General features: G+C 44.1%; 2 protein-coding genes and 1 long non-coding RNA gene across 3 annotated transcripts in view; 1 reads left to right on the top strand and 2 right to left on the bottom strand.

The window, feature by feature from the left end:
- LOC310769267 overlaps nt 1-26,715 on the top strand; it is a 122,574-nt gene that overhangs the window by 47,471 nt on the left and 48,388 nt on the right. The gene's annotated exons all lie outside the window — the stretch shown is intronic.
- The window catches only part of LOC310769085 (lens fiber membrane intrinsic protein-like), a 79,911-nt gene that overhangs the window by 8,752 nt on the left and 44,444 nt on the right, over nt 1-26,715 (bottom strand). The window lies entirely within an intron of this gene.
- Nucleotides 1,415-16,250, bottom strand: LOC310769092 (protein NKG7-like). Its single transcript, XM_083628189.1, has 5 exons — nt 16,185-16,250; nt 11,945-12,163; nt 8,194-8,340; nt 6,392-6,505; nt 1,415-2,629 (listed from the first exon to the last, which is right to left on the bottom strand). Exons 2-5 carry the CDS (start codon nt 12,111-12,113, stop codon nt 2,595-2,597), a joined length of 465 nt encoding a protein of 154 aa, XP_083484315.1. The 5' UTR covers nt 12,114-12,163; nt 16,185-16,250; the 3' UTR covers nt 1,415-2,594.

The following is a 26,715-nucleotide window of genomic DNA, read 5'->3' as shown; positions in this document are numbered from 1 at the left end:
CAGGGTAGAAATTAACTTAAATTAAATTAAATTAAATTAAAAAGTTGAATTGAATTGAATTGAATTGAAACTTATTTCATATTCATCTCAGAAAGGACGTAACTAGAGCCCACTCTCAACACTCAGAACATTACAGAGGGGTCTCCTGGGATAAATGTTATACCATGTTTATTGCCGTATGAACCTGTACGAAACTGATTTACATCACAATTTTATTTCTTATTTAAGACGTTTCTACCCCGCTTAATCATCTACCTTTTCAAGCAGTGGGCATTTAAAAAAAACAACTTACGGGATACAGGTATATCAAACAATAAAAGATGTATCATAAAACCAGCCACTACCTTAAAATGCCTAACAAAACAATAAAGTCTTATGTCATGCACCTGAAGTTCAAGGAAGTGCCTGCATATGTAATCTTGGCTGGGGGGAGAGCTTCACTTCCCTGGGCCCTCTACAATGAATGTGCCGCTTATAGAAGCTGTGCTTCCCATGAGTTATGGAGACACTCCATTTTACAAATCTGCACTCTAATGAAACAAAACAGGGAGTGAGAGGGGTCACTCTTTTATAGGGGTCCTGTGCCTTTGCTCCCATGTCATTCACAAGTATTTTGAGATATTTCAGATTGATGGACATTTTGGCTGGGTGGGGGGTGGAGGACACACATTCCTGAGTATGGGGACTTGCACCCAACTGCTCTCTTCCCTTCCCTCCCTTCCCTCCTTCTCTCATTGGACATCTGCGTTGTCTTGAGCTGCAACTATCCTACACCCAACTTTGGTTTGCCTAGGAATTGCAACCTAACCTGATCGTGTCCCCCTTTGCTGGCATATGGAATCAAAACAGAAAGGCAGGATAATAGGAGAGGAAGATTTTTTTAAAACCCTGTAAACAGTGCCAGATTTACGTATAAGCTGAACAAGCTATAGCTTAGGGCTCCACACTTTTGGAGGCCCCCCAAAAAATTTAAAGGAAAAAAACCTGGATGTACATTTCCAAAATATAAGATAAAAAACAAATAAAATAAAACCTGCATACAACAAGAGTGTTTTGTTTTATGTAGGCTCCTATGATGCAAGTAATGGGCCCCGCCTGCTAGCCTGCTCCCTAAAATATCACTGGTTTGCTCATTTCTATATATAGGGTGCCTACATTCTGCAGGGACTGTTATGTACAAATGGCTTTAGATACCTGTTAGGTCCATAAATTACCATATAGCATATATTCAACACAAAAAACAGTGACACTGTGTTGTTGACGAAGGACAGCTGGACATATAAAGGGCCCCATTACCTTCAGTTGCTAAGGGCCTCATCAAACCTAAATCTGGCCCTGCCTGTAAAAGAACCTGCTGTTCTCTCTTTCAGGAATTGTTTCTCTCGATGATGTTCAGCTCCTGTCATAGGATATTTGATTAGAAATCAGTTGGCTACAACCCTTAGGTTGACGAGGGGGGATGCATGGACAAGTGGTGTGTTTGTGTGTGTGGAGAAGTGATTAACGGGAAGACATATAAACATCCAACAGTGATGAAGGCAGGATGACTGCTGATTGTTGCATGACTGCCCCATAAGCAAATCAGAATGGATGCTCAAGAAAGACCAGACACAGTCTAACCTTTGCCTAACCCATTTTCTGCAAGCACACCTGGATGAATGCTCAACAAGTAGGTTGTCTAGGGGAACATTCTGTTAAAGAAAAAGTCACATTCAGGTCTAATTAAAATGCCCCGAAGGAGCTTGGCAAGAAGAACCATTTTTCTCAAAGGACTTGCATGTTTGAGAGACAGACAGAGGAAGGCCTATCAAGAGATGGAGAAGAGGGAGGTTCTATTGCTTCTAATGACTTTGCAGGGCTGTCTTCTGGCTGCAGAACCTGACCTGATTCTGAATCGAAAGCCGTGTTTCTGTTGTCATATGCAGGCTGCCTTTTAGGCATGGGAATCTTTGGGTCCATTTTAAATATATTATTCATCATTAAAACCACAAGATACAGGAGAAAAACAGGTGAATCACAAAGGTCATGTGCTCATACAAAATGTGAAGGCAATACCGCAAAGCATATAATTTACTGCATAGCCATAGGCTATTCCTTTCTGCTGGATGCATAGAAGATGTCTGGTTTATTCATTCCTTATCTTTAACCCAGCCACTGACTACTGTTCATCACTATTCTTCATTAATAATAGTTGTATATGCTAAGCAACCAATATCTTGGATATACTCTTTAATCTCTTTTAAAAAAAATTAATGTCACCATTTGGGCAAGGAATGATTTCCTTCTAATCCAAAGTTAGCCTGTCTTTTGCTTTCCTAAGTCAGAAAGGCCAGTGGTATGGGATGCTGGGAGTTGTGTCTTTTGTTGGTAGTTCTGTTTCACAGTACTGAGTTAATAGATTGCAATTTGTGGTGAAGGGACTACGTTGCTGTTTCTTAACCCTATTGCTATTATATAATGCATCAGTTTCGTCATGAAAGTATAGTTATTTCCTCCAGGTCCAGCTTGTCTTGGTGCAGGCTGTGTTTGCATCCCACGTGATCAACATAGCTCCAGGTGTCATCTGAAATGGTAGCAGAGTCTTTCCCTCATGTTCATGCTGACCCATCCAAGAGGAAAGCCAGTGCACCTGTCAGAAGAGAGTAGGAGCTGAATCGGGCAATTGGCAGAGGAGAATAAAACATCACCCAAGATATCCTGATCATTGACCCCAAGATTACTTCTCTTGCTCAAAGATGGGAACATGCGCTGATCCTCAAACCCCTGCCATTCTAATGGACGGACATATACCGTATTGGCCTGAATATAAGCTGCACTTTTTTTCCAAATTCCAACTGTGAAAAATTAAAGTGAGGCTTAAATTCAGGACCTTACAAAAATTGGCTTTCACAAAATCGCTGCTGAAACAGACATATGGTAAAACGGAAGAAAAAAAATGTTGTATTGCCAATTTGAGACTGTTGTGCAATTAATTCTAATGTCATTTATCGCTTTCCCCATATCTTACAGTGCAGTATTGATTTTTTAAATTTGCATTTACGGTGCTACGGTGTTTAACCCACTTGCAGGTCCTCTCTAGTACCCGTAGGATTTTCTTCTACATTTGCCATTTACGGGTGTGAGTGCCTGTGGAATTTTAAGGGAGCGGCTTATATTTGGGTATTGTCTTTTTCTCTCCCCCCCCCCCCTGAATTTTAAAGGTGAGGCTTATTTGCGGGTGCGGCTTATATTCAGGCCAATACGGCATTTTCTTCCACAGAACTACATTCTTTGCACATTTTGAGACTTTTGCAAGGGACAAGTCCTAGATAGAAAGGGAGGTGTCTAGGGATAGGTGGATCAGCCTAGTTCTGGCCTGTTAACCCCATTCTCACATTAGTATGTAAATTGTTTATTTAAATTATGCAAAAAAACATATTAAAAATGTATTCACGACATGTATTAGTTCAATGTATACATTTCTAAATGAATTTGATCATAAAATGCATATATTGAAGCCAAGACGTCCCTCCCCAAGCCATTGACACCAAACTGGGAGGGGTAGCAAACGCTGCAGAGGACACAATCAGAATTCAAAATGACCTTAACGGATTGGAGAACTGGGCACAAGCTAACAAAATGAATTTAAATAAGGACAAGTGTAGTTCTCCACTTAGGCAGGAAGAACCAGATGCACAAATATAGGATGGGGGACACCTGGCTTACTAGCAGTACATGTGAAAGGGATCTGGGGGTCTTAGTAGATGACAAGCTTAAAGGAGTCAACAGTGTGATGCAGCAGCAAAAAAGCTTACACTATTCTAGGGCTGCATCAAGAGAAGTATAGTGTCCTGATCAAGGGAAGTACAGTGGTACCTCGGGTTACATACGCTTCATGTTACAGACTCCGCTAACCCAGAAATAGTACCTCGGGTTAAGAACTTTGCTTCAGGATGAGAAATCGCGCGGCAGCAGCAGGAGGCCCCATTAGCTAAAGTGGTCTTGAGGTTAAGAACAGTTTCAGGTTAAGAACGGACCTCCGGAACGAATTAAGTTCTTAACCCGAGGTACCACTGTAATAGCACCACTCTATTCTGCCTTGGTCAGAGTACACTTGGAACACTGTGTCCAATTCTGGGCACCTCAGTTTAAGAAGGATGTTGAACAAGCTGGAACGTGTGCAGAGGAGGGCAACCAAGATGATCAAGGGTCTGGAAATTAAGCCTTATGAGGAGCTGAGTATATTTAGCCTGTTAAAGGGGAGACTAAGAGGAGATATGATAGCCATCCTCAAATATCTTAAGGGCTGTCATATGGAGGAGGGATCATGATTGATTTCTCCTGCACTGGAGGGTATGCCTCAAACCAGTGGCTTCAAGTAAGGAGATTCCAACTGCCCGGATGCTGAGGTCCAGCGCCGAGGGCCTTCTGGCGGTTCCCTCATTGCGAGAAGCAAAGCTACAGGGAACCAGGCAGAGGGCCTTCTCGGTAGTGGCGCCTGCCCTGTGGAATGCCCTCCCATCAGATGTCAAAGCGATAAATAACTACCTGACATTCAGAAGACATCTTAAGGCAGCCCTGTTCAGGGAAGTTTTTAATCTGTGATATTTTAGTGTATTTTTGGTTTCTATGGAAGCCGCCCAGAGTGGCTGGGGAAACCCAGCCAGATGGGCGGGGTACAAATAATAAATTATTATTATTATTATTATTATTATTATTATTAACATTCAGAAAAACTTTTAACAGTAAGAGCTGTTCGGCAGTGGAACAGACTCCCACAAGAGGTGGTAGACTCTCCTTCCTTGGAGGTTTTTAAACAGAGGTTGGGTGGCCATCTGTCATAGATGCTCTAGCTGAGTTTCCTGCATAGCAGGGGGCTGGACTAGATGACCCTTGGGGTCTTTTCCAATTCTAAGATTCTACGATTTCATGTGACATATCAGCCAGAAGTCCACTTGAGGATCCCAGTTCAGTTTCTGCATTCCCACACTACGGAAGGAAAGGATGGCAAAGCCATTAGTAAAGATGTCCACCCTGGACACACATGATCCTGGAAATACTCAGCCAGTGTTGACTTTGATCATAAGAAGCTGCCTTATGCAGATATTTTCCTTGGTCCATATATAAGTCATTGGGCAGAAGTAGATGCTCCTCCCCACCCCACATACACCTGTTTTTATAAGTTTTCAAAGGGTTGCATTGTGGGGTAAGGCAAAATCAATTTGCAATGAGCTGCTATTTTTGGAATGAAAACAGTTTATCAAGGAGTGGTTTACTGGGTCAAAAAAATAGATCTAGATTGCCTGTGGACTTCTTAGGGGGTGGGGAAAGTACTTGGTATGAAGAAGAAGAAGAAGAAGAAGAAGAAGAAGAAGAAGAAGAAGAAGAAGAAGAAGAAGAAGAAGCAGCAGCAGCAGCAGCAGCAGTGGCGTAGCGCCCCCTAACCCCTAACCTGCCGCCGCTGCCAGCTTCTTCTTGCTGCTGCCTGGGCTGGTCTGGTGTGGTTCTCTCCCGCGCTCAGCGCTGCGCTGGGCGGCAATACCTGAGCTCTATAGTTAGAGACTCACCATTTCCCCAGTTGGCTTGGCCCCCAATTTTTCTTACTATAGAATTTGGGGCTGGTGGTGGAGGAAATCATTATTCTTCCCCCTTGCTACCCCCCCCCCAAAGCATAAGAGAGGGACTCCCAAGAAGGTGAAGCGGGACTTCACCCCAGGGTATCTCGGAGAGACTTCAGAGAAGTGTGACTAGCCCAAGGTCACCCAGCAGCTGCATGTGGAGGAGCGGGGAAGCGAACCCAGTTCACCAGATTACGAGACTACTGCTCTTAACCACTACACCACACAGGCTCTCTAGAATAATGAATATACAGCTAAAGTCTCTGGAGGAGTTTGTAAGGAATAAGGCCAATGAATTCCAAATTGCTGAAGTTTTGTACAAATGCACTTCTGTAGTCTGGAAATCCTGTCTACCTACTCAGGTCAAACTTGATTCAGATGGTTTTTCCTGCCCTTCGAGCTGAATCTGGGGGAACCTGATTCCTTCAGAGGGTAAGGTAAGAAGGGAGAATGACATTTCTGAATTGTTTTCAATGCAAAACATACAGAAGTAATCCATGCTTTCAGAAAAGCAGCACACCCAGGGGATTGGTCCACATTCCGCCCTCTTCCTCTTTTGCTGAGAGTGGAATCAAGTGTATGGCATGTCACACCCGGAAACTGTCCAACATGTGAACCTCTACCCACAGCCGATATGGCACGCTGCCAGGGGCACGACTACATGGTGATGCTAAACGTGTAGATCAGCCCCAGATTGTTCTGTAATGAAAGAATGCAGCTGGGAACTCTGTGTGAAGGTAAACCTTGAAATGAAGACGTACATTTTCGGCATTTCCCATTCGACAAATACTCACCAGTCATAAGGAAGAGAGGAAAGGAGGCCCAGCCCAAGCCAAAAGACCATCCGTAAGAGCCTTTTCCTTCTGTCTGCCCTGTGAAGGTGGCCATGGCAATCATGACGCAAAGAGCTATTAAGGGGGGAAAATGCATTAGGATATTAGATTATGTATAAATCAAATCCTGGAAGATGACCAGGAAAATTCAGCTTGTACAAAATGGAGAGGCTCAGTTGCTCACCAAAGCCAAACATCACCATCAAATTATGCTGCTGCTGAAAGATGTGCACTGACTGCCAGTTAGATGCCAGGATAGGCTCAGGGTGCGGTTATTGGTGTACAAAGTCCTAAGCAGTTAGGAACCAGCATGTTTAAAGGATTAATTCACCCCCTACATCGCAAGCTGACCACTGTGTTCTGCAGGAGACAGCATCCTGCAGGCCCCAGCCTATGAGGAGGTTCGTTCCACATTATGTCAAAATTGGGCCTTTGATGTGGTGACACTTGGAACTCCCTCCCACTACATATCCTCAAGCAAATTCTCTCTTGTCTTTTTAGTGCCTGGTAAAGATGTTCCTCTTTCAACAAGCCTACTAAAATCTTTATCTCAGCTGGTATCTGTACTGGATCTGAATGGATCGATATGCAGATGCTGTTGTTTTAAACAGATTTTTATATTTACGGTTGTTATTTTTCAATTGTTTTCATATGCCGTTGTTTAACTGTCTTTATATGTGTAACATGCAATAAAAAGATAAGTGTGCCATCACTCTGCAGTTCACTTGAACACAGACAGGTGGCGATGTAATATACAGTGTGATGAGAAGTGGTGGGTGGGTGGCCCAGGTGAGATGTAGAGGGACAGCCGGAACAGGTGGCAGCCACTGCCCTGCTCTGCTGCCCTCCTCTGCCTGCCAGCCCAGTGGTTTATTCTCCCAGGACCCAGAGAACCAGGCTGGTCAGCACAGCTAGTGGCCACCTTCCTGTGCTGTTCCTCTTCCCAGGCAAATTCTTCATCCCGCTTGGTTGTGGCAGCATGAGGTTAAAAGGGGCAAGTCTTAGAAGCATGCTATACTCAAGAAGGGGGATGTGGTTTTCATTCAATGGAAGCCACTTCTCCTTGCAGTGTGCCTTTTGAAGCCAACCCACATGGCTGATTTCCAACTCCAACATAGCAAGTGGAAAGCAGTTGCTCTGGGGAGGCTTTGAAAGCCCTTTGCACTCCCACTTCTCCTTTGTAACTCCGAAACCAGGGATGGAAAGGGCTGGGGTTGCATTGCACCTTTTAACCAGATCCATCAATTTGAGTGGGTCTACTCTGAGCATATGCCTGTTGTCTTTGTCCATGGAGGAGACTCTTGAGAGTCCCATGGACTGCAAGAAGATCAAACCTCTCCGTTCTTAAGGAAATCAGCCCTGAGTGCTCACTGGAAGGACAAATCCTGAAGCTGAGGCTCCAATACTTTGGCCACCTCATGAGAAGAGAAGTCTCCCTGGAAAAGACCCTGATGTTGGGAAAGATGGAAGGCACAAGGAGAAGGGGACGACAGAGGACGAGATAGCTGGACAGTATTCTCGAAGCTACCAGCATGAGTTTGACCAAGCTGTGGGAGGCAGTGGAAGACAGAAGTGCCTGGCGTGCTCTGGTCCACGGGGTCACGAAGAGTCGGACATGACTAAACGACTAAACAACAACAGCAACAATTCTGAGTATAACTTAGTTCCGCTAATAATAGTTTGTCAGGTATATACATCTGAGTTCTGGGGTTTGAGGAGCATGAACTGACTGTGGAATCAGATGGTTATGATGCCCAGGTTACCTGCAACAAGGCTGGCTACAGCTGCGGTCTTGGTCTTGGAGAGGGAGCCAAATTGAAAGTCAAAAAATTTGCCAATAAGCGTAAGGCAAGAGACGGCTCCAGCAATCATCCCGAAGAACATGAAGGCTCGGGTAGCATGGTAGTAATCTTTCAGGAAGGAAGGAAGAGAAAGAAAGAAAGAAGAGGATTAAATATATCTATGGGATTGAACAATAGGACTCATTCATGTATTAAAAATAGTAAAGACAGTACAGAATACTGTCAACTGTTCTTTTTTTTGTTGCCCATGGCATCCATTTTATGGCGGTACCGACATAAACTTTACCAAGATATGCGTACCAGCATACACACCCACACCCACAAACACACAGAGTAAAGGTCTTAACTCTAGTCACGCTGGGCTCTCAGGCAGTTGAAGAACCATGAACTGCCTCACACACTGCTGTGTACCTTAGAAATGAAAGTCTCTTCCTGTTTTGAATACCATACATCGAGTACTCCTAGCAGGATGCATGGGGTATTGTGGGAGGACTAGAACCTCCGGTGGCAGACACACTGTGCTCTTTTTGGGATAGTCTGTCCACTTTTAATGATAAATAATAATAATAAAAAGACAGCCATGCTCTCCTTGGTGCCCCACACTAGGCCAACACATTCAATGCCGGAGATTGATGGTGGTGGCAGAGCCCTGAAAGAGCAACCCTCCCAGATTAACAATGCTACAAACAGTCCGCGATTGGTGGAGGATGGAGAAACCTGGAGGTGTCATCTCATGCAAGGTGACTACTTCGCCTTCGCGCACCCAGGTCTCCATCACACAAACCAGGTCAACCCTCTTCAAGATAAAGAAGTTTCGCAAGGTGGTGGTTTTATTGCCTGAGGACCTGGCATTGCACAGCACCAATGATGGAGGTGGGTAATCCCTGCTCACCCTACCCATGTCCCTTGGGATGGGGCGTAGATTGGAAGGGGTTCAAGCATCACCGCATCTCAAAACCCTTCACCGATAATATCTACCCCCACCACCATTCCTCCCTTGTCCTTCGATGGTGGCAATCCCAGACTCCACACTAGCCTCCCCTATAAAGGAATGATATACCCTCACTAACATAACATCCCTGGGCCAAGTCTCCCAAATCGAAAAGGTATAATATTGAGATGAAAAATCAGCAGGACAAACATCTCCTGTAGGTAAAACCCATCCAGCCACACCCCAGGTAGCGAGGGGAGCTAACTGTTAATCCCTCTCTCCCTCATGAGGTAGCCAGGGGGCTATTAACTCTTTCTGTGCCTTTGGGAGTATTAATGAGGCATGTGCTGTAAAATGGGGGTCACTAGCGAGCAGAGAGCCAGCTTCATGTTCAGAGACTCCGTTCGTCATCTCGCCAAAGATGCAGTAGGGAAAGTCGGTCGTTCTCGTAAGTTTTAGGAGTATTAAGCAAAGGCTCTGGTATAGCCTGGGTGCTTGGTTTCAGCAATCTATCCATGGCATGAAGTTCTTTAGAAGTTGTTGCCATGAGAGTGTCAGGGTCGCCGGGTTCATCTTCTCCATCGCTATCGCTTGGGAAAAGATCAGGAAATTGCACAGGTGTCTTTCTTCGAGATAAAGGGCTATTGGGCATATTTCAATATTGTGTTCCAGGCTCTAACATCCTTATGTTTTGAATTGAGATCTCTGTCTTTATACTCAGTAATCTCCTCGTCAGTTCTTCTAATTCTGAACTCACGGGTTTATCTTCCTCCGTGCAGGTAGTGTTTCTATTGTTTAATTTAGCTTCCCTTATCGGCATTTGCTTTGGTTCTCTGCCAGGGACCAGCTGCCTCACTGTCTCATCCTTGAAAACCCTTATCGGGTGAAGAAGGTGAGACCGCCATAAGATGTTTTTCATCTCCATAAGTCAAGATGGAAGAGCTGGAGTTCTAAAAGTCATAATCAGGCGTGTGATGTTTCTTATGCTGGGCAGGAAATGGAAATTTTTCAGATCTACTTTTTGGTAACGGCAGTTCAAAATCTGAGATAAGGACATCGTAATTAACCTGCAATTCATCCACCTGTACTCATTTCGATGAATCTCAAGCATTATCAGGTTTACCTGGAGGACTTGGCAAGGCCTTATTTCATCCGTGACTCGTATTGACAGGTCGCTGGCATAGTTGTATCTAATCCTCCTTTTAGCCCTTTGGGCATTTATAGAGGGAGGGAAATTATCCAAGTATTCCTCTATATTAGCTATTTTGGTGAAAATTTCATTCAGTCTTTGAAGAACTAAGACCACAGTTTCTGCTGACATCATGCAAATCTCTTGATAAGGGTATAAATCTGGAATCTGCTGGAAACAAGATCCTCTATTGTCTTGTTCTAAGGACATGGGTGGGTCAGTGTTTGGGATAGGGGGAATCCCTCCTACTCCTGTTTTCTGGGTCAGATCATCTCCTTCCCTCCTTGAAAGAGGGGGGGGGGTCGGATCATCTCCTTCCTTCTTAGAATGGAGGAGGGTTCCCCCAGCACAGTTTGCTCTGTTTCTGAGCTAGGAATGAAGCTGTTTGCTTTCCGCCTCTTCTCTGCGTCGGTGGAATTGTGAGTCCCAAGTATGCTGTTTTGGCTCTTAATGCCTCGTTTTTTCCTTCCAGATAATTAGAAGCATTCTATCAGGTCAAGGCCAGGTCTTATGTTCAATGGATGAAAACTGTGCGTTAGTCGCAAAGGCTGCAATCTATCTTCTTTAGTGTTCCTTGTTACGCTAAATCGAGTTGAGCCATAAAACAATAGGCAATAAAACAATAAAACAATAAACCAGTAGGCTAAAAGCAAAGAAAACAAAATGACAACTCAAAATATAAACATAGGGTCTGAAAATGGCTAAAACCTAATTAAAAGCTTAATTGAGGGAGGGAGGTTCTGGCTAGGCTGCTACCTCCGTCGCCATTTTGGCTGCATACCCACCCTGCAATCAGCTCTCACCTGTGGCTCCTAGTCAGCACGTGGCAATGGCCACTTCCCAGGAATGACTTTGACCGGCTGGCGTGAAGGCAGCCAATGGGTCTCAGACCCTCGGTGAGCTAGGGACTTCCCCTGTGTGCAAAGAGAGGCTCTGGTGGATTGTGCAGATGAGATCAATAGTGGGTCCAATGATCAAGAGGGTGGTTTCTGCACATGCTGAAGATGGAAGTGAGGGGCAGATGGGGCTCATCAACCTGGGAAAACATCTGTAGCATAGGTGGCAACTCCCTGGGTGCTCAAGCACCCACAAAATTCCCCATGAAGGGGCCGGGCACCCACAAATTTCAGTGCCAGGGCCAGGCACGCTGCATGGCACCCTCAGCCCCAGGCACCCTCAGTTGCGGGGCCAAGTTGGCACTCCTGATCTGTAGGACATCTAGGAGAAGGAAGGAAACTTCTGCTGCTTTGTGGGATATCTACAGGAGAAGAAAAGGCTAGGGAGTAAACCCTACACAAATCCAGAGTGGAGTCCCTAAAACGGTTGGATGACACCTTATACGTCTCCTTCCAGCAACTTCTGCAGCTAAGCTGGTACTCTGCTTTCCTTTGGACCACACCAGCAAGGCCAAGAGCACAGCCTTCTCACCTGAGCACCCCAGGACCTCCATAAACACTGCTCAGGCTTGCACCCTGGGGAGGTCACTTCAATGCTGCTAACGCAGTGGTTTGACTTTGCTCCCGGAGGCACACTCAATTCTCACACTCACACTCAACAACAGTACTCAGAGCTGAAGACAGAGAAGTTCTTACCTGGCACATCCATCCCAAATGAACGACAACCATCTTTGGAATTACAATCTACCCACAGGCCATTGTTGGAAACACTGCTTTGCAACCAGTAATCTGAGCCCAGGGCAATGAGGAGGAACAGGAGGCTGATGAAAGCGCAAGCCACAGTGCTAAACTGTAGGACATTCATTGCGAGAATGCTCAGCTATGTAACAGAGGCGAGAAATAAGGATGATGAACCTGCGGAAAGGAGATATTCATGTTATTCTTCGTCAGTTGCATTCCCTCCAACCTTCCCCAGATGAAAATAGGGACATCTCTCTAATTTTTATTAAATTTTCTGTTTTACAATTTAAAGTACTAATGTTTACATCCTTAAGATATCAGTGACTTCCCTTCTTCTCTTCCCATGGTTCGTTTTACATATCATCAATCCCTGCATATTTTACAGAGACTATACCATTCAGTATTCCATTATTACACCCATCATAACTTATTTACACTGCTGAATTTATCTTAATGCTGCCAGCATTTTCAGCTATACACAGTTATTTCCCATATATTCAATAAACATTTTCCAATCTTCTCTAAACATATGCTCTTCTTGTTCTCTTATTCTATATGGAAAAGAAGAACATTTGTCACTAACCTCAACTGACCCTCCTTGACCCTCCATTTGTTGTCCATCTCCCGAGCATTTTCTATCAGAAGAGGGGCAAGTGTAGGGCTGACATATTTTAAAAAGTGAAAATCCAGAGCTGCTTTTTTTTTTTTTTTTGCAAAGTTGCAGAACTTTTTAGGCAAAATCTCAAAAATAAATATTTTTTTGAGCTATTCACATGGGAAATCGCCAAAATCCTGACGTCCGACATTGGTTGCCATACAACAGGATTTTCCCGGACATTTCCTGCCAAGATACTGCTTCTGACTGCTGTAGTATTCCAGCTATGTTTTATTATTATTATTATTATTATTATTATTATTATTATTATTATTATTATTATTAGTGTCCGGGAAATTCCTGACGTATGGCAACCTTAGGCAAATGCCACCTCCATCACAACCAACAGGACATAGAGCACATGCCCTCCACTGCCCTGAGAAAAATCCCTTAATCCCATTTTTTATCCTGTTTTATTCTTTGGTAGATTTACAAAAAGGAGGAGGAGGAGGAGAGTTTGGACTTGATATCCCGTCTTTAACTCACTTTAAGGAGTCTCAAAGCAGCTAACATTCTCCTTTCCCTTCCTCCCCCACAACAAACACTCTGTGAGGTGAGTGGGACTGAGAGACTTCAGAGAAGTGTGACTGGCCCAAGGTCACCCAGCAGCTGCATGTGGAGGAGCGGAGACGCGAACCCGGTTCCCCAGATTACGAGTCCACCACTATTAACCACTATACCTCTTTCTCCCTGCCCATCGTGGCCCTGTCCTCTGCCTGCCCCTCAGAGCTGGTGGGTCACATGGGGCAGGGCCTCAGTGGTGGCAGCCTCTCATCCTTCTCAGCCGCTCTCCAGCAGCCGCTAGGAACTGCCCAAGGGGAAGAGGCCACCAGTCATGGTCATGGAAAGGCAACAGGGTACTTTCCTTCAGTGGCGTAGCGTGGGGGGTGCAGGGGGGGGCCGGCCGCACCGGGCGCAACATCTGGGGTTAGGGCAAATCCATGGGTTAGGGGGCGCAAATCCACGGGTTAGGGGGCGCAAATTACTTGCCTTGCCCCGGGTGCTGACAACCCACGCTACGCCACTGCTTTCCTTGCAGCTGCTATAGCCACAGCCACTGCTCGGGACAAGCACTGGTTCACCTTGCAGTAGTAGTAGTAGTAGTAGTAGTAATAATAATAATAATAATAATAATAATAATAATAATAATAATAAATTATTTATACCCCACCCATCCGACTGGGTTTCCCCAGCTACTCTGGGCAGCTCCCAACAGATTAAAAACACAGAATAAAACATCAGTCATTTAAAACTTCTCTAAACAGGGTTGCCTTCAGATGTCTTCTAAAAGTCAGATGGTTGTTTATTTCCTTGACATCTGATGGGAGGGCGTTCCACAAGGCAGGCACCACTACCGAGAAGGGCCTCTGCCTGGTTCCCTGTAACCTCACTTCTCACAGGGAGGGAACAGCCAGAAGGCTCTCGGAGTTGGACCTCAGTGCCCGGGCTGAACGATGGGGGTGGAAACTGTACTGGCAGGGGAAATAGGGACATTCCAGGATGAAATCAGAAGCAAGGGTGGCTTTTGTAATTCTGAGACTGTCCCTGGAAAATCAGGGCACTTGGAGGGTATGCAGTTGCAGACTATGTTTAGATTTTTTCTTTTAAAAGGTCTACAGCAGATTGCGCTGTTGTGAACAGAAGATTTCCTCAAACTCAGCAGACTGTGACAGGCATTTAGCATTTCTATACTGCAGGTCCTCAGGGTGCTTTGCAAGTAAAAAAACTGTTCCCTCCTTCCCCGTTCTGCTCTCACAAGGAATATCTTACGCAAGAGGGGTAGCGTTTACTGTAGTGGCCCCCAAGTTTTACTTTCCCTGAACCACCTGAAAATCACTGAGAATCTCAGACCCTCCAAGTGTCCCTATTTTCCAGGGATGTCCCTGATTTAGAGAAGCCATCCTGGCTTTTTATTTGATCCTAGAATATCCAGCTTTTCCATAGAAAGCCCCTGTTTTCAATGGAGAAATGTTGGAGGGTATGGAGTTATCCAACTCCCGAGTTGTCTGAAGGCAATCCTGTATAGGGAGGTTTTTAAAAATGTTTTATTATGTTTTTATATATGTTGGAGGCTGCCCAGAGTGCTGGGGCAACCCAATAAGATGTGTATTACTATTAATAGTTAAATTATCATTATGGAATGGGACGCCCCTATTTTCATTGGAGAAATGTTGGAGGGTGTAGAACAGGTATCCCCAACCTGCGGTCCTCCAGATGTTTTGGCCTACAACTCCCATGATCCCTAGCTAACAGGACCAGTGGTAAGCGATGATGGGAATTGTAGTCCAAAACATCTGGAGGGCCGAAGGTTGGGGATGCCTGGTGTAGAATCTTGGTGGCACTTGGTGGAACCTAATGATTTCTCTGCCTGTTTAGCAATTGTAAAGTGCTCTGCTTGTGATTGTGGCTGATGTTTATCTTTCCAAAAAATATGGAATTCCAATTTTGATGCAATAAAAAATAACCCTTCACAGAGCTATAAACTCAAGAGTGCTAAACTGTCAATACCTCTTCCCATGGAATTCTGGGAATCGTGGCTCTGTCAGGGAAAGGGAGTTGCCAGAAAGCTCTCAGCACCCTTTACAATTCCTGGGATTCTTTGGGTGAGGTCATGACTGTTTAAAGTGGTATAATAGTGATTTTAATGTATGGTGCTCATGTGCCTAGGTCTACCAGATCAAATAATCAGATTGACAGATTAAAGCAGCCTGGGTTGAATTTAAAAGATGTCCTCAATTAACTAAGCAACAGGGTTGTTGTTGTTTTTTAAAAAATAAAGCTCGCTTTAACACAACTTCCCACAACTGTTGGAAGTGGCATATGCCCATTTAAAAGCGTCATTCATAATATAGGATATGCCTCTTCAAAGCAATTACTATTACTATATGTGAAATGAAGAATCTAGAAATAAAATATGCTACTGCTAATTGATATGCAGATTGATGTGCATATAACCAACCAACCATTCAATTATATTAACCATAAAGCATTATATAGATTATAAAGCAAACTAATACCCTATTTCCACTGCATTCCAGTTTCACATGCACTTAGAGATCCATTCTTCCCTGTTTAGTGTTGTAACAAAAAAGCACCAAAATTCCGCATCAAAATTGTATGCACTTTGCCCTAAAGTACACATTTCTATATCCGTCCTCTCCCATAACCAAATATACATTTTGTATGCTTTTCAGCACATTTGAGACATGCCTATCTGAACTGGAATTGCACCACAAAATTCAAGGATGGCTCTAATCCACTTGACACCCGTGTTCCAATCTGCATATAAGTCCAGGACTAGTTAACTTTAAAATGTGGACGGAACATACTTCTCAACAAAATAAGCATCATAGAAATTAGAACTAAGAAGTTGACTGTGTGTCTGTGTGTTTAGTATTTCACTGCATGAAACTAGTGCAAAGCAATAGATTTAAGCCCCTCTCACTGGTTCCATTTAAGTAGTATCCAAATTAGCTAAGCAGCTTTTGGGGGGGAAATTCTCTTTCCCTCCAGCATAAATCTAGAGATGTTTCATCTCACCTGGCTCAGAATCGGCTCTTCTTTTCTTCAGGTGAAGTCAGCACTCTGGAACAAGTGCCAGGCATGCTCTGACTCCACACCCATGGGATTTGTATTTTAACAGGGATGGGCAGGATCAGCTCCTCCTCTTCAAGGGCACAGCCCTTCTGTGGAAGGCCCCCATCTCTCTCCACCAAGCTTTGTGTTCATTTGCATCCTTCTTGTATCTAATTTTTATTAAATTTTGTGTTTTACAATTTAAAATACACATTAAAATATCAGTGGCTTCCCTTCTTCTCTTTCCATTGTTCATTTTACATATCACAAATCCCTGTATCTTTTACAAAAACTGTACCATTCAGTGTTCCACTATTGCATCCATCAAAAGTTATTTACACTGTTGAATTTATCTTAATGCTGCCAGCGTTTTCAGCTGTACACAATTATTTCCCATATATTCGACAAACGTTTTCCAGTCTTCTCTAAACATATGTTCTTCTTGTTCTCTTATTCTATCTGTTAAGTCTGCATGTTGCGCATATTCTGTCAGCTTGAGTTGCCATTCTTCTTTGGTTGGGGCCTCTTTCCTTTTCCCATTTTTGGGCTAACAAAACCCAGGCCGTGGTAGTAGCATACATAAATAACCTTTTTTTGACACCTGGGAATTTCAGTCTGAATTATCCCCAACAGAAAGGACTCTGATTTTGGGGGGAAAGTACTTTTAAACATTTTTTTCAGTTCATTATGGATCATTTCCCAATACTCTTTTACCCTTTTAAAAGTCCATGTCGATTCGCGTCGTTTCTTCTCTGAATGGTTGAGCTGGCTTGTACAGTGGATCAGTACACTTTTTGCTCAGGTGTGAGGATCATTTCAGACTCCCCACCTGTTCTATGGACGCATCCTCCCATTAGCTTTAATAGCAGCTGCTACATCTGCAGACATCTGCAGCTGTAGCCGGGGGTGCCAACTTGAGTAAAATATTTAGGGGGGGAGCAGGCAAGCCCCACCCCACATAATCAATTGCATGACGCAGTGCACACACACCATTTGAATGTCAATGGCCATCAACTTTGGGGGCTCCCAACCACCTCAAATAATTTACTGGGGGCCCAAAGACCCCACAGCCCCTAGGAGTTGGCTTCCAGGGCTGCAGCTGAAGATCAAACCACTACAAAATACACAGGAGGAAGACAGGGTATTAATGATTTTCCCCCTGTCCTCCACCAGCCAGGTGCCACTACTAAAGGTACAGTAGTTTCCAGGTATAATTGCACACAGAGGGCCAGGAAGTGGAAGCAGTGGACCAGATGCGGATGTCTCGTGGTCCATGTTTGGCCCACAAGTTTGAGGCTCCCCAGCCTGCTCAGGTGTGTTCCTCATCGTAGCCTCTTTTCTATGTTCAGCTGAGTCGGGATGAATCCCCATTGCCGATGATCAGAGAAGCCTCTCACACCTCTGCCACCACCTGATTGCAAAATTAATGAGGCTCTTCACTGCAGATGGTGACAGCAGTCATGAAATTAAAAGACGCCTGCTTCTTGGGAGAAAAGCAATGACAAACCTAGACAGCAATGACAAACCTAAAAAGCAGAGACATTCCCTTGCCAACAAAGGTCCGTATAGTTAAAGCTATGGTTTTCCCAGTAGTGATGTATGGAAGTGAGAGCTGGACCATATAGAAGGCTGATCGCCAAAGAATCGATGCTTTTGAATTATGGTGCTGGAGGAGACTCTTGAGAGTCCCATGGACTGAAGGAGATCAAACCTATCCATTCTGAAGGAAATCAGCCCTGAGTGCTCACTGGAAGGACAGATCCTGAAGCTGAGGCTCCAATACTTTGGCCACCTCATGAGAAGAGAAGACTCCCTGGAAAAGACCTTGATGTTGGGAAAGATGGGAGGGCACAAGGAGAAGGGGACGACAGAGGACGAGATGGACGGACAGTGTTATAGAAGAGACCAACATGTATTTGACGAAACTGCGGGAGGCAGTGGAAGACAGGAGTGCCTGGCGTGCTCTGGTCCATGGGGTCACGAAGAGTTGGACACGACTAAACAACAACAATGAGGCTCTGCTTATGGTGTCCCCTCCAAGTGCCCCTCAGACTCATAACATTAGGGAGGGGAGTCCTGGGACAAATTTTATACTATGTTTATAGGAACCTGTACTGAAGTTATTTATATCACAATGTTATTTTATTTTTATTAAGGCATTTCTTTAGGACTTAATCATGCACATTTGTAAGCCGTGTGCATTAAGAAAACCAAAAACCTGCAGGAAACAGGAAAATCAAACAATACAATATACATCATACAGGAACCACTACCTTGAAATGCCTGCTGGAACAAGAAAGCTTTAGTCATGCATCTCGAGTGCAGGGAGGAGGTTGCTTTTGTAATCTTGGTTTGGAGGGAGTTCCACTAGGTTAGTTCCACTACAATGAATGCAGGGCTTATAGAAGTTATGCTGAGCGTGAGTTATGGAGACACTCCCTTTGACAAATCTGCATTCACAGTCGCCACACAATGGGTCAACATCTTCAGAGAGCTGTCCTGGTCCATCAATGCCACTTCAGACTTCATGAGAATATGCAAAATTTAAATATATAGTCATAACTTGGAAGTTGAACAGAATCTGTTCCGGAAGTCCATTCGACTTCCAAAACGTTCAGAAACCAAAGTGTGGCTTCTGATCAGAAGCTGTGGAAGCCACGTTGGACGTCCAGCTTTCCAAAAATAGTTCGCAAACTGGAACACTCACTTCCAGGTTTGTGGCGTTCGGGAGCCAAAACATTCAAGAACTAAGCTGTTCCAAAACCAAGGTATGACTGTATATGTATTTGTCCCTGCTTCGTGTCTGTAAATGTTGAATAAGAGCAGCCATTTTATTGCCAATCACTCAGTTATGCAAAGTCCCTTCAATAGCATCTCCTCAAACTCTGAAAGTATCTTTTCACACAGGGAAAGATACAGCATTTCATTAAGAAACAACCCCTCTCCATACAAAATTGTTAATGTCAATGTGGCCTGTTTGTTTTTCCAGATAGTTTTATGTTTCACTGGTGTTAAATTTAGAAAGCTCACTCAGGATGCCTCCAGATTGTCAGTTTTGCAGGAGAGGTTAAAGGACATGCTGTAACTTTATGTTTGCACAAATAAAGTAGATTAAAGTGTCGCCCTGGCACAACAAATCCACTTTTCAGAATGAAACAGAACGTGCCATTCAATTCTAGTCCTATTCATTAGTTTCAATGGGTCTACTCTGAGCAGGATTTAGTTGGCTAGAATTTAGACTATCTGTGGTTAGAGAGGTGATGGGGGTGGATTGACAAGTAATTTGTATGTGTATTTGTGAAGAAATAATGAGAAGTCAAGTGAACACCTGACAAACAGATCAGGATGAAGACAGGATGAGTGATATTTGTATAACTGCTCCACAAGCAAATCAGAATGGATGCTCAATAAAGACTGGACATAGTCTAAACTAGAATCATAGAATCATAGAGTTGGAAGAGACCACAAGGGCCATCGAGTCCAACCCCCTGCCAAGCAGGAAACACCATCAGAGCACTCCTGACATATGGTTGTCAAGCCTCTGCTTAAAGACCTCCAAAGAAGGAGACTCCACCACACTCCTTGGCAGCAAATTCCACTGTCGAACAGCTCTTACTGTCAGGAAGTTTTTCCTAATGTTTAGGTGGAATCTTCTTTCTTGTAGTTTGGAACCATTGCTCCGTGTCCGCTTCTCTGGAGCAGCAGAAAACAACCTTTCTCCCTCCTCTATGTGACATCCTTTTATATATTTGAACATGGCTATCATATCACCCCTTAACCTCCTCTTCTCCAGGCTAAACATGCCCAGCTCCCTTAGCCGTTCTTCATAAGGCATCGTTTCCAGGCCTTTGACCATTTTGGTTGCCCTCCTCTGGACACGTTCCAGTTTGTCAGTGTCCTTCTTGAATGTGGTGCCCAGAACTGGACACAGTACTCCAGGTGAGGTCTGACCAGAGCAGAATACAGTGGCACTATTACTTCCCTTGATCTAGATGCTATACTCCTATTGATGCAGCCCAGAATTGCATTGGCTTTTTTAGCTGTCGCTAAACTCCTCCTAACTTTTTTATTTTTTGCAAACATAACAGGATGAATAAACAGGTTGTCCGTCACATTCAGGTCTGATTAAAATGCCAGAAATGAATTCAGGAAGAACTTGCATGTGAGATGATAGATAGAACAGTTGTGTTGCACCAGCTGAGTTTTCAAGAATGTCTGCTGGGTACAGAACTTGATCTCCTGATCCTACAGGCAATTCCCCACTTATGCAGGGGTGATGTTCTGAGGCACCATGTGCTGAAGTGAAATCATGCATATTGGGAACACCATTGGAAAAGCCTGCAAACACTCTCTAAACCTCTGGAAAGTCTTGAAAGCCCCTTTAAAGTCCGCCACAATTGCACTCTCCAAACATCCTTTCTCAAACTCAAATTCTCTGTAGGCCTCAAGGTTCAGTGCAAAGGCTCCTGGGATTGGGAGACACCGTTTTTGAACCATTTTTGTCATTTCCATGCTCTTTTAGGGCCACCCCCCCCTTTTCCATGCCACTTCTGGGTTCGCGATGATGCGTGCATGCACAGTCGTGTATGCCTTGAACATGCGTAAATGGAAGGTTGCCTGTAAATCCAAAAGCATATTTCTGTCTTTGTAATGAGGTTGCCTTTTTTGACTTGGGAATCTGTGAACTTGTGTTAAAAATATTCTTTATTAAAACCACAAGCTGTGAGACAAACAGAAGAATAACAATAGTTATTTGCACTATACAGAAACTGAAGGCCAAAACTCAAAACAAACAATGTAATCCATAGATAATTTCGTCCTGTTTGATTCATACAAGATACCTGTCTTTCTCGTTCCTTACATTAACTGAAAGAATAATATTGCTTCACATCATTCTTAACTCGTAATAGTAGCATGTGTTAGGCCAATACTATACTGTAAATATTTTGTAACCTCTAAAAAGAAATGTTTTAAAATGGTCACAGTTTAGGGGAATGAAAAAGGTTTCTTTCAGAACTGGGAGTAGCCTATCTGTTGCTCTCCAGATGTTGGTGAACTCCAGCTGCAATCAGCCCCAGCTAGCCTGGTCAATGGCCCTATGGACGACGATGAAGGGAGTTGTAACTAGGGTTGCCATACGTCCAGTTTTTCCAGGACATATCTGGTATTTAAAGGGTGAAAACATCATCTGGTGGGATTTTTTTTTAATTGCCAAAATGTCCAGGGTTTTTTGGTTTTAAACAAAGCACACATGTGCTCGGGAACTGCCTTCCAGAAGCATGAACAGCTGTGTCCTGCAAGCGCAAGCAGCATGCTTCAGAGCGGGAGGAGCATCAGGGCTCCTTTGCGTGGTTCAGCTGGGGCACAGGAGAGCTCCCAATCCCCAGCTGAGCCAGCCCCAGTGCTCCCCCTGCTTGTGGGCAAACCAGTGCCAGACTGGGGGCTCCTTTAACTGCTCAGCTAAGCAGTTTCATAGAGCCCACCCTCCCCCATTTAATTTAATTTAAAATAATAAATAAATAATTAAAATATGTTCTCTCTTTTGCTTTTGAAGATATGGCAACCCTAATTTATAACACAACAGCATTTGGAGGACACTAAGTTGGCTATTTCCGTAGTCAGTTAACAGATTCCAATGTGTTGTGAATTTGTTATTCCTTAACACTATTGCTATTGTTATCAGCTTCATCACGAAAGTATAGTCATTTCCTCCAGGCTCAACTTGTCCCAGTGCAGATGGTGTCTGTGTCTGTAACATCAGCATAGCTCATCTGAAAATGTAGCACAATCTTTGCGTCATTATGTTCAAGCGGCATTAATATGGAAAGCCAGCCCACCTATCAGGAGAGAAAAAGGGCTGGTGAGGGCATAGCCAGCAGGGAATAAAACACTAACTGAGATATCCAGATCATTGATCCCAGCATTACCTTCCTTTCTCATCAGGGGAATCATGCCCTGATCCTCAAAGCCCTGCCATTCTAACAGGCCCAGTTCTCTCCCACAGAACTACATTGTTTGTGCATTTTGAGACTTCTACAAGGGACTCCTCTTGCCAGGCTCCATCTGTTTTCATAGGTTTTCAAATAGATGTATTGTGGGATAATGCAAAATCTATCTGCAAAGAGCATTTACTTCTGGAATAAAACCCATTTATCAAGAAGTGCTTTTCGGGACCAAAAAATATATCTAGATTCTCTGTGAATAAAAGAAGTGCTCTGTCTCCATTAATTCTAGAATATAATATCATTTGTACTCAGCCAGTCTCTGGGAGAGTTTGTAAGCAATAAGGCTAGTGAATTACCTATTGCAGAAGTTTGGCACAAATGCATTTCACTAGTCCGGAAATCCTACTGACATACTCAGGTCATACTTGATTCAGATGCTTTTCCTGTCCTTCGAGCTGAATCTGGGGAAACCTGATTCATTCATAGTGTTGGCATGAAGGTAGAATGACATTTCTGAATGCTTTTCAAGGCCAAAAAAATCCAGAAGTAATCCATGCTTGCGGTAAAGAAGCACACCCAGGGGATTGGTTCACATTCCACCCTCTACCTCTTTTGCTGATAGTGGTATTCTGTGTTACACCAGGAAATTGATCAATATATGAGCCTCCGTCTGCAGCCAATGTGGCACGCTGCCAGGGGCATGACCACATGATGATGCTAAACTTGCAGATCAGTCCCACACTATTCCGTAATGAAAGAATGCAGCTGCCAACTCCATGCGAAAGCAAAACTTTAAATAAAGACGCACATTTTCAGCATTTCCCATTTGACACATACTCACCAGTTATAAGGAAGAGAGGAAAGGTGGCCCAGCCCAAGCCAAAAGAAAAGCCATAAGAGGCTTTTCCTCCTGTCTCCCCTGTGTAGACGGCCATGGCAATCATGACGCATAGAGCTATTTTTTAAAAAATGCATTAAGATATAAAGTTGCTTGTACATTAAATATTCCAGATGGCTACAGGGCTGGGGTCAAGGATCAAGTGGAACTGATTGTATTTAAGTGTTGCTGTTGTAAACTATTTTTTCAATTTGTAATTGTTTTTTTTTAAAAAAAATGTTTTCACATTTTATTTATTTATAATGTCTGATGTCTTACCGTGTTGTCATTTGTTGGAAGCCGCCCAGAGTAGCTGTAGCAACCCAGTCAGATGGGCAGTCTATAAATATATAATTTATTATAGTAGTTGTAGAAGTAGTAGACTATATTTATATATATATTTTTTAATTGGTTTCATATTTTATTTTATTTTTTATAACAATACTTATATGCTCCTGTATCCTAAAGATATGTTATAGAGGGTGACTAGAACAGCAAAAGGTACAGAGCTAGCTCACTAGTTCCTGCTGCCCTCTCTTGGATGTTTGCTCATCTAGAAAGCAGAAGGAGGGGTCCTTTCGCACTCAGAGGAAAACCGCCTGTCCCACTTCTGCAGTACTTTCTGCCTCTTCTTCCTCAATCTCATACAAGCCTGCTTTTTGTCCAACCTCCAACTTTGATCTGTCTTCAGTCTCCCACCATCATTCCCCTGGCTCTGAGCCTTCCTCCTTTGAGGTTTCCCTAGAGGGCTTTCCGGCTGGTACCTCCCACCGCTCCTCTTCGTCCAGCCAGTGCCTGGCATCTAATGGCAGAGTTACCAGCCACTGCCAACGGCAGACCCTCCAAGTGTCCCTATTTTCCAGGGACAGTCCTGGATTTACAGAAGCCATCCCGGTTTCTGATTTTATCCCGGAATGTCCAGCATTTCCTTAGGACGTCCCTATTTTCATTGGAGAAATGTTGGAGGGTATGGAGTTATGTGACACGCCCCACCCCGAACCAAGGAGATAAATAAATATACAACCTAAGGTGATTCGGACATTTAAGCTGGCACCCCCTGCTATTCCATCGTATGCAACAAATAATTTTTAGGAGATGTGATCGTGGTTTATTGTATCTGCAGTGCCTGATGTTTTTATGGTTATTATTGCTTTTCTTTTTGTTCCCTTTGTGAATGATGCCATGGCCTTTGGCTAGAGCAATAAAGCTTATGATGAAAAACTATACAACCTTTGGAAGACATCTGAAGGTAACCCTGTTCCATGTTGGAGGGTATGCAATGGAATGATGCGTGCATTACACTGTCAGCACCAAACTCCCACTTCTGTTCACCAAACATGCAAGTGGGTGGGAGGCACAATGGTAAGGCCAGCAGAAATCCGCTGAACAGGGTGCTTCCAGGGCAAGGGGGAAGCAGGGCTGAACCAGTCCCACCACTAGCATGCCGTAGCATTGAGCTTGATCTGAACCTGACTGAAGCACCAGCCAGGAGTTGGGCCTGATCATCCTGCTCCCCCCCCCCGCCACCTGCAACATATCCATTGGATGTGTGGTGGTTGGCTCCACCACTTGCAAAACCCTGGAGGTGGACAGAGGAGGATTCGATAGCACCTTTCATCATTGATTTCAGTGGCTCTGCTCAGAGTATAACTTCACTGGATTCAAGCAAGAACATTTTGTGTGTAGATAATAATAGTAATGTAGATAATGGTTTTCCCAGTAGTGATGTATGGAAGTGAGAGCTGGACCATAAAGAAGGCTAATCGCCAAAGAATTGATGCTTTGGAATTATGGTGCTGGAGGAGACTCTTGAGAGTCCCATGGACTGCAAGAAGATCAAACCTCTCCATTCTTCAGGAAATCAGCCCTAAGTGCTCACTGGAAGGACAGATCATGAAGCTGAGGCTCCAATACTTTGGCCACCTAATGAGAAGAGAAGACTCCCTGGAAAAGACCCTGATGTTGGGAAAGATGGAGGGCACAAGGAGAAGGGGATGACAGAGGACGAGATGGTTGGACAGTGTTCTCGAAGATACAAACATGAGTTTGATCAAACTGTGGGAGGCAGTGGAAGACAGGAGTGCCTGGCATGCTCTGGTCCATGGGGTCACGAAGAGTCAGACACGACCAAACGACTAAACAACAACAATGTAGATAATAGTTGTGCTGCATCAGTTGTCTTTGCAGGGATGTTTGCAGGTGCAGAAAACCATTGAAAAAGCATGTAAGCACTCTCTAAACCTCAGGAAACCCTTGAAAAACCCCTTTGGTAACCCAAAAACTCCACCAAACTCCACCACAATTGCTCCCTCCAAATCTCCTTTTCTCAAACTTGAACTCTCTGCAAGCCTCAAACTTCAGTGCAAAAGGCTCCTGGGATTGCAAGACAACGTTTTTGCACCATTTTAGGGCTGTCCCCCCCCCCTTTTGTGCCACATCTGGGTTCGCAGTGATGCGTGCATGCACAGTTGTTTATGCCTTGAACATGCGTAAATGGAAGGTTGCCTGTAAATCCAAAAGCATATTTCTGTCTTTTTAATGAGGTTTCCTTGTAGGCTTGGGAATCTGTGTGCTTGTGTTAAAAATATTCTTTATTAAAATCACAAGCTGTGAGACAAACAGAGGAATCACAATAGTCATTTGCACATACACAGTATTTAGAATTTGAAGGCCAAAACTCAAAACAAACAATGCCATCCATAGATAATTTCGTTCTGCTTGATTCATACAAGATGCCTGTCTTTCTCATTCCTTACTTTAACCCAGCCACTGAATGAATAATAATATTGCTTAGCATCATTCTTAATTTGTAATACAGTCATACCTCAGGTTGAAGTAGCTTCGGGATAAGTACTTTCGGGTTGCGCGTTATTTCCGGGTTTTGCAGCTCGCGCATGCGCAGACAGTCAGAATGATGTCACGTGCATGCTCAGAAGCGGTGAATCATGACTCACGCATGTGCAGACATGAGTTGCGTTCACTTCTGGATGCAAACGGGGCTCCAGAACGGATCCCGTTCACATCCAGAGGTACCACTGTACTAGCATGTGTTTAGCCAATACTATACTGTAAATATTTTGTAACCTCTAGAAAGAAATATTTTTAAGGGAATGAAAAGGGTTTCCTTCTGAATTGAGAGTAGCCTATCTGTTGCTCTCCAGATGTTGGTGAACTCCAGCTCCATTAAGCCCTAGCTAGCATGGTCAATGGCCAACAGACAATGGACAAGGATGATGAGAGATGTAACTAGGGTTGCCATACGTCAAGTTTTTCCGGGACATATCTGGTATTTAAAGAGTTAAAACACCGTCCGGGGGGATTTTTTTTTAATTGCCAAAATGTCCAGGGTTTTTTGGTTTTAGACAAAGTACACATGTGCTTGGGAACTGCCTTCCAGAAGCATGAACAGCTGTGCCCTGCAAGCGCAAGCAGCATGCCTCAGAGTGGGAGAAGCGTCAGGGCTCCTTTGCGTGGTTCAGCTGGGGCACAGGAGAGCTCCCAATCCCAGCTGAGCCAGCCCCAGTGCACCCTCTGCTCGCGGGCAAACCAGTGCCGGGCTGGGGACTCCTTTAACTGCTCAGCTGCAGGAAGCGGCAACCGCGCTCCCCACAGCCAGTTTTACAGAGTCCCCATCCCAGCACGTTAACTGCTCAGTTGAGCAGTTTCACAAAGC

Source organism: Podarcis filfolensis (assembly GCF_964270895.1).
Source record: "Podarcis filfolensis genome assembly, chromosome: 8".
Lineage (NCBI taxonomy): Eukaryota > Metazoa > Chordata > Lepidosauria > Squamata > Lacertidae > Podarcis > Podarcis filfolensis.
The sequence above is the reverse complement of the archived record's forward strand: the minus strand, read 5'-3'. Positions and strand labels throughout refer to the sequence as shown.

Excerpts from the sequence above, each read along its gene's own strand:
- LOC310769092 (XM_083628189.1), bottom strand. The coding sequence starts at position 12,113 with ATGAATGTCCTACAGTTTAGCACTGTGGCTTGCGCTTTCATCAGCCTC. Across the intron at positions 6,506-8,193 it reads TGTAGCCAGCCTTGTTGCAG|CTCTTTGCGTCATGATTGCC; the intron begins GTAACCTGGGCA and ends CCCCCTTAATAG. Across the intron at positions 2,630-6,391 it reads TCCTCTCTTCCTTATGACTG|GTGCACTGGCTTTCCTCTTG; the intron begins GTGAGTATTTGT and ends CTCTTCTGACAG.